At 37.4% G+C, this 11,747-nt stretch overlaps 1 protein-coding gene across 1 annotated transcript in view; it reads right to left on the reverse strand.

Moving 5' to 3' along the window:
- The window catches only part of CNTN1 (contactin 1), an 80,557-nt gene extending 73,253 nt beyond the window's left edge, over positions 1–7,304 (reverse strand). Inside the window, exon 1 of the mRNA XM_018080611.2 lies at positions 7,175–7,304. Within this exon, the coding sequence (XP_017936100.1) occupies positions 7,175–7,286 (112 nt within the window). The 5' untranslated portion in view covers positions 7,287–7,304. The remainder of the gene's footprint in view (positions 1–7,174) is intronic.
- Positions 7,305–11,747: the final 4,443 nt, after the last annotated feature.

Genomic DNA, 11,747 nt, shown 5'->3' on the forward strand with positions numbered 1-11,747 from the left:
TAAGTTTTTCTTTATTTCTAAAGGTAATATTTCTTTTTTTTTTTAATGGGACATACAAAAGTGACACCCATTTGGTTTCAGAACAGAATTGCCATAACTGATATAGAATGTTACCACATAATTTTGTATGAAGTGATTCATCAGAAATGGTGGACATATAGTTGTGTGACAATTCACTGGGAAACTAGACTACATGGGACATCAAGAGCAAGTGACTTCTCTGAAATCATTGCCATAGTGTGAATCATGTCCAGGGTATTTTTAATGGATGCCCATCTGTACATTTGTCTTTTTTGCTCTAAAGTGTCTTTAATCTCACTAAATCCTCAAATTAAATCACAAAAAAAACCAGAGAAGTAATTAAATCTTAATTAGAGAAACAGCTGATTAAACAAAATGAAGCAAGTGTTCCCTTAACCAGTACTTAGGGCACTCAGGCTCCTAGATGGGCTTCCATATATATCCAGCACCATTTAAGAAGTGCTTTACTCAGGAAGAACAACTTGCTGGCACATGTCAAAGAGAAAAACATGAGCATGTAAGTTACCATTTGCAAAAGAAACTAACAGAGGAAACTATGTTGCATATTAGTGAAATACACTGAAGGGCTGGCAGTAAAATGTGGGGCTTAAATATGCCTCTGGATCCATATATTCAGAAAATACAGCAGATGCATCCTAAGGCCCCAATCCTGCAAACATTTCTGTAAATGGATTCAACTCAATAGTAAAACAATCCAAGATCAGAGGACCAAAGCTCCATATACTAGATGGGAGTGCTGAAAAACAAAGGGAGAAAAATTTGAATGTTCTTCAAGACCTACAGATTGCATACTTTAAATAAGAAATTACCATTTTGCTTTAAAAAGGAAAAGGCAAAACCGTATGAATTTCATTTCAGATAGTCTACATAGAAAATTTATTTTGAAGATAATTGTAAGGAGTTTAGCAATATTTTTGATAGCTAAATATTTAATAATGCCACTGTAAAGGAAATATATTATCAATGAAAAGATGGTAACAGTTTTAGTAAGGGATAGCTACAAAAGCTTCTGCTGGAAACACTAAGATCTTTAACTTCATCCTTAGAAATGGTGAAATAGTAATAATGTTTGCTTAAAGCAAATAATAACGAGACAGCATTGAAAGTACTTATTTAAGTTCATTAAAGGCCTCTCATATTCTTTCAGGAACTCTATAAATCACAAAATTTAAGCATATAAGGTGATCCAAACAAACAAGGTTACGCATAAGTGCAACGTTAAGCACATATTCAAGTTCTCTGCTGAAGAAGAATCAATTATAAAAATTATGAACGGTGACATAACTATTGACAGCAAGTCAAAGCGAAAAGTTTTCCAAAGGTCAATGTCAGAAAGAAACTAAACCAGGTGAAAAACCTTAAGATCCCATCACTCCCACTGTGCACCGATATAAAATTATCTTAATTAACAACTCTATTTTTCTAATTAGTCTTCTCCTTCTCTTCCTGTTCCTCTTTGCTGTACACCTACCTATTTCCCTAGCAGCCAAAAGTTGATGCACTAAACAGTCATTTGGTGTCAGTACTGATCTACCTGAGTGTTGTATGCAGTTACATATTTTCACAGGAGAGAGGGACAAAGATCTGTTGACACGGTGCATGGCTAGATTAACCCTGAATGCTGAGGGATGCTGAACATAAGAACCATGGATTCATTCATTATCAGTTTAACTGAGTTGTCAGGCTCTGTATCAGCACTGCAAGCCTAGAAACCATTTCATATTTAGATCTTGTACTGTTTTCAATATGTCAGAGAAATGAGGACCTACTAGTATCTGAGAAGCTCATGCTCAGAAACTAGATGGTCTGGGAATGAACCAAATATCTCTACCAGGCTCTCTGGAACATAAACAGGGCAATTCCACGATTCCACGTTTCTGAGCACTGTGATTTTTTTTTATGAATATCAGACACTCAGCAGTAGCATGAATTAGTCTTCTAAGATCCAAGCAGGAACATGACAGATAAGGTAAACTGGTATTAAGTATATTCATCCACTTCTTCTTTTACAAGAAAATTAGTATATCTCCTTAGCAAATGTGAGTAATGCTGCACATTGTGATAAAAAGCTGTAAAATGTGTAGATTCTAACTCTCAGTTCACAACATGTACTTTTGAACCTACTGTTCTGGAGAAAGTCCAAGCCATAAATAATTTAAGGTTTGGGAGCGGGATCATTTTTTTACTTCTCTCAGTCATGTGGGAAAAATTGCACTGAGCATTCATGGGATGCTTTATGTGCTGAAGCAGCAAATGTATTCATGTCAAAAAAAGTCATGATATAGCATTTTGTGGTCTATAAAGCAGATTCCATCTTTGTGATGGAGAAGAAGTACCAGTGTATGTAATCCAGAGGCTGAAGGGACATAATTTTCCATGAACTAGTCAGCACTCAAACAGAAGAGGTAACCACTCAAGCTGTCCCACTTCGTATTAAATGAAAGTTTTAGATTGTCTTTGAGAACACTGCCTCTACTTTTCTGGACTGAAAACAGCAGGAGAACTACTCCTATTTCCTATGTGTCAGTGAAGACCTTGAAGAGCCGCCTAGTTAATGATGTCCTTTCTCCTTTACAGTGAGTTTCAAGCATAAAAAGCTCCAGCCCTTGGCAGAGCAAGTTTCTCCACTTATGTCTAATAATGACAGTTTGCTTGTCTTCTCATACTGCCAAGAGGAATGCCAGCTAATACCAATTACTGTACTTGTAAACATACTCTCATTAGTCTATTAGATACATAAATAATTTAGGTGATTCCTCCTTAAAAACCTAAGTGTTATAACTTCAAAAGTGACTGAAGAGCCTAACAGGTTGATCTCATAGGAAAGACAGTGCCCAGCAAATTAGGGATGAAGCTGAAGTGCAGTAATCATTCTACAGAATCTCCCCTCACAAACCTTTCTAGTGCATATGAAATAAGAGCAACATACTCAGAAATTCAGCATGCTGTCTAATTGCACCCTCATGTACTCATGGAAACAGCTACACTGTATTGAGAGGCTCTGTGTCTTATTGTCATTCCTGCTTTACCAGCTTTCACTGAAGTCTGAGTTCGTAATGATTTCTGGAAATAAGGCATTAGGCTGCCTAAAAATCAGAAGGGCTTTTTACATTTTTAACTCTGGACTATTACCTCATTTTGCACAATCCAGAAGAGTCACCAGAGTGACAAGCTGCCTTCTAAGGACCGATGTGACCCAAACTCAGGTACTGTCTGGCGCTGCACTATCAAATCCCAAAGTAAAAAGTGGAACTGTTTGAAGTGAAATAAATTATCAGAGGAACATTTTTCACTACTGATTCCTCTCATAGCCAAATGTAATCAACTATTCATTAAGCACAATAAAGTATAGGGTCCTTACAGCTTTTAATTAGTCTTTCAGAAGAACGAAATAGGTTGCAGCTGAAAAACAGTCTTAATTCTTTTGGTGCAAGATTATTATCCCAAGTGAAGATACACTTCAGTTCACTGAATTACATGGCAAGTAGCAGATGAAAGAAAAGTTTAAAATTCAGACTTAGCAATAGGACACGAATCAAATGGGGAGTCAAAGGTAACTTGGAAGAATGTTGGAGAAATGTCAGGGGGAAGAGGAGAAAAGTCAAATATTCTTGGTAATAGGCATGAAATAACTTTTTTTTGGCAGTGGACTGACAATCATTGACATGTTCACTAGGGAATGACTTGCTGCTCTCGTTTGCCTTCCACTACTCAAAGTGCACTCTGAAAAGCAATCCTTATTATAACTGTCTGTTCTATCAGTAAATGAAAGACCAAACTATTTACGGCTTTTTCACCAGTTTATATCTGCAAGACTACATTTCAAGCAATAATTTACCTGGAAAATAAATACTGCTCCTGCCACATTGCAGAAGATGATCTTCTGCCTAAATTTCTGATGCACTGATTGATGTAATATTTGCTTCCCTTCAGTAAAGTAAGTGCACATTCCCCACTGATGGGAAATGGCCAGTCATTGCAACAATTCTCAACTTCTGCCTCTGATTACCACGAAACAGAACTGGATAAAAATTTAAGGTGTTTACTCCAAAGAAAACACCAAATTTCTAAAAAATCCATGTATTTCAGTTTGGGATTTTTTTTAGAATTTTCTGCAGCAGGAAAAAGATCAATTTGAAAACAGATAAAACCAGCTTATAGAGTTTCCGAATGCCTGTCACCACTTCAGGCCCAAGTCTGAATATCTCAAGCCAGTGCAGCTTCAGGTCCCTAGATCCTTGTTTCCCCAATAATTCTAGCTGTTAAATTCTGAAAGCTCTTGATGTTCAATCAAATGGGTGAATTCTGAACACTTTCAGGTTTTTTGGCTGGTATCTTTGAACTTGGGGAAGACCACAGGGTGAGACATCTCAAAAGACATTGTATCTGGAAGCTATCAGCTTCCTCAGTCCAGAGTAGTTAATATAAAAGGTCTGTTTAGGAACTATGGGTTGCAAAAACCTTGACTACAGAGTGACCAATCAGTTTGCCAAAGACAACTTACAGGGTAGAACTACCTAGAACTGTGGGTCCAGCACCACAGAAGGCAAAGTGAGCCAAATACACTTCTAGAGAAACACTGTGATTTGTTAAAAGGTGCTAAAGAAACTTTTAAAATATTCTGCTTTCAACATCTGTTCCCAGCCAACTTGTCTCTTCACTCGGGGGCTTGGTGTGTCATATTATTTAAATGGAAACTCTTTATCTTTACTCAAAAACCATCCCTGATTCACACATTCTCCATTACTCTTGACATTGCCAGCATTCCCCTTGATAGTATCATGCGTGAAAGAATACCTCCTAGAACTTGACCTGATCACTCTACTTTGTGCTCCTTCTTTCTCTACTGTATCTATCTTTCACTTTTTAACTATCCTGTGAACACTTCCAAGTAACCCCTTATATCTCATCTTGGTTACTGCACCTACATATTTTCTGGATACCATGACATTTTCATTGCCAAGAGAGACATTCAAAAGAAAATTTGCTCAGTCTAACTGCCAGCAGTACTAGCACCCATTTGAAATGAGAAACCCTCCAGCAAGAATCAAGTGGGGCTGAGCAAAGACTGCAACACCAGATTTATATAATCTAGATGCGTACCATAAACCCTACGTGACAGAAGCAGACTTCACTGAAATGGATAGAGCAGGTCCAAGAGCAGAGTGTGTGCTCCACTCAGCCTTGCAGTAACACACTGAAGTAACAAACTTCCTCTGATGGTATAAGACTATGAATCTTCCATGCTGGGGAATAGTGCCATACCTTTAGAGGTGGTCACAGGCCATAACTTTGGCTTTTGATGAAAAATGCAACCAAGTATTTATTCCACACCAGAAGATAAATTAAGAAATTTCCTTGAATGGTAACAGTACAATTAGAACCTGCCCCTGTTCAAAACCCTTCCCATCAACGGCTCCTACTGTTCTTTTGGGAACCTAACAGAGCCAGGAACAGTCAAGTGAGAGATCAAACAAATGTTGCTATGACAGTATCAGTGCATACTCAAACTGCATGCAATATCATCACAGCCCTCTTTGTTCTCCTATGTCACTTAGTCGTGACCCTCACGGCGTGAAACCTTCCCACATCACTCTGAAGGTACCTGCCAGGAGGTACATTCTGGTGCCAAGGTTTTTGGCTTCTAAGCACAACTGCAATGTGTAGAATACACAATAACATTAATCATTTGGCCCTGCGTGTTAAGAAATTAATTGAACATTTGTTCTTCAGCGATTGACTCAATTCTTTGATGCATCAATGTCCAGCACTTGCTGGCTACTGCAGCTGATTGTTTTGTTTGATGTCAACAAGTCCAGAGCAAAATCACATTTTAACATTACTGATAGCAGTTGACAGGCTTCTTTTTTTTTTTTTTTACTTTCAGGAAAAGCCAATTGCTGAATTAAAGTCTGAGTTTAAGGTTTTAATTTTGGTGCTATCAGCAAGCCTCATATCTTAACAGAGAAAAAACCCCTTGAAACTCACAATAAATACATTGTGAAGCTACTGACTTTTATTAGGCATCAGAAAATCCTCCACTGAACTCAGATATGGAGTAAAGAACAACATGCAAAACCTTCATAGAATAAAGCAGTGTTCCCACAAAACCAGAAAGCATTCCTGTGAGCTATATAGTAATTTCTTAATGGCAATGAGCTTACACCACAGTATTATTCAGATTTTTTGACTCAATAATAAACAATATGGTCTCATGCTAGTGAAACTGAGGCAATGCCTGAAATGGTATGCCAGATTAAGTAAGCCTATGACCCTCAAAAGTAGGGAAGGATCTAAAGCCTACCTTGAAAACAACCAAAATACTAGTATACAATATTTGCACTTTCAAATATTGGTCAATATTTCGTGTATGTTCTGGTTATGCTGGCAGTACAGTTCATCACAGTTAACTAAAAATCAGCAGTCATTGAAATTGGTATGGAAATCTGAAAAAAGTTTTACAAATCTCAAAGTTGTTGAAACAGCTGAAACAGAAACTAGATTTTAATCCTGAATTTCACCTTTCCAAAGTCCTCTTTCTATTTCTTAAAATGGAACTAAAATTTCAGCTGCAAACATCTCTGTAATTTTAGATGTTAGAAATATGACTCCAGAATGTTTTAATATTTATGGCCCCATCTCTATTTATGAAACATTTTAAAATTTGTAAATAAAAATTAAAATCAGAATATGGAGAATTACCCCACTGTATTATGAAAACTACCACTACATCGGGCTGGTAAAAATTTGTGAATTTTAGAAAGGGTCTATATTATAGAATTTTGTGTTTAGTGCCTCTTCTTATGGGAATGTTTCTGTTATTCTATGCATGTTGATCATCTGTGAGCAACAGACAGTTGATACAATTTTTATAATCCAGAAAAATATTTAATTCCATATACTAAATTAGAACAGAAAGAACAGATTTGAAGTCCAGATCTGCCTTTTTATAAACTTTTTATTATGGCATCCATTCTAATAAGTATGCTTTCTTCCAGTTTCATCTTTCACATTTAGTAATTCATTGTATCTGCACAAATAAATTAAAGCCATACAAACAGTCTAACTGACCTTGAAACACATAAAACTAAGAAGAGTTAGTTTAATGCATTAAAACAGGAGGTCATCTTACCTGCTAGAGAGATGACAAAAGAGGGTGTAATAAGATGATAGATGAAGAACCAAACAGTTATCTTCTGTTCAGCCATTATCTCAGAAGGAACTGTCCACTGCAATACCATCATTCAGAGAGCTAAAAATATCTGTTACAGAGAAAGAAGAAAGTGAATAATTCTGACATAAGGTTTTATCTTGTATCACATTTGACCTGTCAGATTACGTATCTAAACTGAATACTTAAAAGTTAATTTAGGATACAGTCTTTTGAATAATAAATGCATTATCAAATTTGCTGGATCAAATTAATTATCTCTATTATTCAGAGTGCACAGTTTCAGATGTTCCAGTGATAGTAATATGGTAAATGTTAAAACTGAACATCCTTTTTCACACTCATTTTCCAGATTCTATCCTCCTTCATCCAAATAAATACTACATTACAATTAATGATTTCAAAGTCTGTAAAAAGATTACAGTGAAACTGAAGTAATCTCTTTCAGAATTCATGTGTTTTGTCTAGTATATAATTATTTTAAACCTTTAATATATAATTAATGATCCTCTGGAAGGGCAGTATTAATTTTTTTGAGTTTTCTTTTAAATGCTGCATATAAGCATTATTGCAATATTGTATTCAAAGTTTTCTCTTTTCCCTATGGGAGAAACTCTGCCTGTATATATAATAAAACCAAGTTAAAAAATCATGCAGTTTCTTTTGAATATTATAAGATTTTAGAAATAATTTTTCAGAATATTTCTGTAAGATTTTTTACTTCTTTCAATCAGAATAATTTGCTTGCCTTTTGTTTCTTGATGGTGACTATTATCTATTTCTTTAGGGCAACGTATCATCATGTTTGCAGCATGCAATTCTCTGTTTTGTTTAATGGATTTCTTGACATGAATATATAAATGCATCCTTTACATCCATCACATCTTGTTCTTACTTCTTGATTTGGTCTGCTGTAGCACTGGTTAAGAACTTCACTGACAGAATCCTGTATCTCAGGCACATGCCAATATCATCCATTCCTCTAGGTATATTCATTTTGTTACTATTTAATTATAAAATACAATTAGACATATTTAAACACCCTCCAGTTACATGCATCCTGGGACATGGTCCCTGCTAAAAAAAAGACATGCAGATGTGGCAGTTAGGGACACGGTTTAGTGGTGGACTCAGGCAGCGCTGGGGTAGCGGTTGGACCTGATGATCTCAAGAGGTCTTTTCAACTTAAATGATTCTAATATGGCATTGTCACTTTTTGGCAAGGTGTAATCTCAATGCTACTGCTTTCCAGCCTCCCATGCCAAGTACTGCTCTGACAGTGGCTTCTACCTTTCACTGTGACTCTTGCTCTTTTCATGTCAAAATTTTTACTAAATTGTTCTGTTTTTCCAAAATCCCAATGTCTTAGATCTAGTTTCAAAACTGCCCTCTTTCCCACCTCCATCCCCAAGAAAGGGGCAGTTTTGAATTACAAAGCAGAAGCACAAACATATCTCACTCCCAAAATACGCTTGGGATATTGCTGCACTGATTACAGAGAGCCTCTGGTCTAAGCTGCTGCCAGACATGCCTACCACAGTGTCTGTGTCTCACGTCTCTCCTTGAGGTGGCTAGAAACATGACTTGGCCACTGGGGCCTTACTCTTGTCCCCTCTTTCTCAGAATAATGCTAAGATATTCATTTGAACATTCCTCAAACAGTGAACTTTCCTTAGAAGAGTGTTTCATGGTGTTTTGATAAAATATAGTGTAGGAAAACTGCAAGAAATATCACAAGAGAATTGTTTCGCTCAGAAATTACAGGAGCTGTTGCATGTCACATTTCTTCCCTTTTTTTTTTTTTTAGCATATTAAATCCTTAACAAAAAGTTCAAAACTATTAGTTGCCATGACCCTAAGATCATGGCTGTTACATAAAAACTGTGCTCAGCAAAACACAGACAAGAGCTAAACAGCGAACCCCAGAACTAAGATTTATTTAGAAATATTCCCTGGAAAAAGGCTCTTGCATCGTCAGCAAACGGATATGCTTCCTGTAGCTGGATCCAAGGGGAAGAATTTACCAAACATCTCTACCTTCCCACTTCTAGTAGCACTAAAGTTTCTTCAGACTCTGTCACACAAAGCATATTCACAACTATTTCAGGCATCTACTTTTAATGACCAAGGTATGTCTTTTCCAGAAGACAGTGCTAGGGTAGATCAAGAAATGGCTTCATACTCTTTTCCAGCAGCCATACTCTGGCTATCACATCCTTGTGTAACATTTATTTCCAAGTGACATGAGTAAAACTGCATAGTTATTCTGAAATAATGCACATAGTTAAACAGCAATGAAACTGGAACTTTGTTGGGAACAACAATAATTACACAGCAGCTCATGGTGATGATAACTGTGTTCAAATGTATAGACAGACTCTTAAGAGAACTTTATTCTCTGACATTACAGTCATAGGTGGAAGATCCCTCCTCCCTCTGTTTTGCAGAATTCAGGTTCAATTTTGGAAAGTAAAAATGTCCTCTAGCTCTCAAAAAATCCCTTTCTGCTGGCTCAGAAAAAAGAGGGTTTGAACAACGATTCCAATTACAGTAAATAAAAATTGTGTCAGTAAATGCTATAAATACCTCAGTTTATTCAGATATGAAAATATCCACTCTGCCAGGATTTAAACGCTTTCCCTGCTCTCACTTGTTTTGGCTGAGTGATTTCTGTATATATAGCACAGCCATCCCTCCTGATTCATCTCAGCTTGGGGGTGGGAAGTGAGGCTGTTTCACATCGCTCTGCTGAATTTTGGCAGAACTGCCTGCTATGAAATGAGACAGCATGCAGGTTATTGTCTGTATGTGTGAGGTGGTATGGCTGTATATGATGCTAGCACCCAGCTGGCCAAGGAGGAGTCCAGGCATATCTGAGGTACCAGCACTGCTGCTGGAGGCAGCACCGTGGGCTGCAGTGCCCAAGCAGCACTATCTACTGACTCCTGCTTTACAGCTCTCTACTCTTTTTCTTTGCAGAGTGAGAAGGATATTGCTGCCTAAGGAAAAATCATTCCTGAGCAATGATTCAGTCATCAGAATGATTCAGTTTTCTCCCCTGTAAAAACAGAGTGACTACATACCTAGACATACTCCTTTTAGTCTGCACATTATACTACCCTTTTCTCAAAACAAAGCACCATAATTTCAGCAAACAAGTAAGACATTTTAAAAATATGTAGTAAAATGAACAGGCATTTAACTGCAACTGTGTAATGTTTAATTACTATGTAATATGCATTAACACATTTAGGTCCCTTCTGACTGTTCAGTTTCCCAAAAGAGGCAGTCACCTCTACGGAGCCTCTGCCTTGTTAGGTCCAAAAAAACAACTTCTAGTGAGCTATCTGGAGTGCAATCCTCCCAAAGGAAGTGGGAAAAAACTGGGGCAATGACTGCTGAATAAGAAGCACATTCAGTTTTGCACACAGGGACCTGCCAGAATGCTTCTGGAGGCTCGCAGCGTCTCGTAATGCTTCATTAGGATGAGAGGTGTTCCCAGGACACAAGGATAGACCTGCCTCTCTATACTAGCCAATTGTAAGGATTCTTTAATCTCCCTAAATGCACCTTAGGAAAATGTCTACATTTGCTGTCATATTGTGTGTGGCCTTCTTCAGGTTTTCAGTGCACTTCAGCATTCATTAAGGAGAAAAAGACAGCTATTTTACAGCTATGAAAACAGATAGTGTTTCCATCACTTCTCTGCTAAATCCAAACATGTTGATGACATCCTGGTTTTGCAAGGACATAAAGTATTTACACATTTAGATATTTAGACACAAAAAGAAATTACAAACAGCAGGCAATAAAAGTCAGCTGAATAGAGACTGTAAAATCAAAGGCAGTGCAAACAGGCTACATAACCTGCCAGATTTGAAATCAAGGAACAGGGACAGACAAGGTAAAGCAGAGCAACACCGGGGAATGTTGAAGGGGTGAAGAGGAGACAAAGAAATAGATCTCAACATTACAGAGGGGAGGGATGTCATGTGGGACATGTAAGTGATGTGGGGAAGGATGGAAACAATAAACCAACCCAGAAGGGCAGTCAGAAAGAAAGGCAGAGAGGGAAAGCAAAAGAGATGTAGGTAGATAAAGGAGCACAAGAATTAGCAGTTTCTTCTGTCAGTAAATCTAGACATCTACCCTGGCAAGATCTTCCCTGAACCTCCCTTGCTGAGGCTTTCAGAGTGATTACTGTGTCTGCCCCCGACATCCACTCAGGGCTCCTCTCAGGAGCCCCTAGTGCTGAACAGGAAAAGAGGGAGCAGAGGAAGGTGTTTAAGAGCTCTGGCATGGTACACTTAGCTAGGAGAGATAAATCAAGATGCTTGTTATGATTTTCACTTCCCGGCATATTATGATAATTATAGATACTCAAGATTTAGAATTGGTAGAGATTCCATCCAGATTAGACTATAAATAGATACAACAATCTAGAAGAAATCTGTGGTTCTCTACCCTTTTTCAAAACATGAATATATATAATTGCAACAATTCACTAGTAAATTAACACAGTGACAAGTTATAA

The sequence above is a fragment of the Manacus vitellinus genome, unplaced genomic scaffold (genome assembly GCF_001715985.3).
Source record: "Manacus vitellinus isolate BGI_N305 unplaced genomic scaffold, ASM171598v3 scaffold_5_pilon, whole genome shotgun sequence".
In the NCBI taxonomy this organism is placed as follows: Eukaryota; Metazoa; Chordata; class Aves; order Passeriformes; family Pipridae; genus Manacus; species Manacus vitellinus.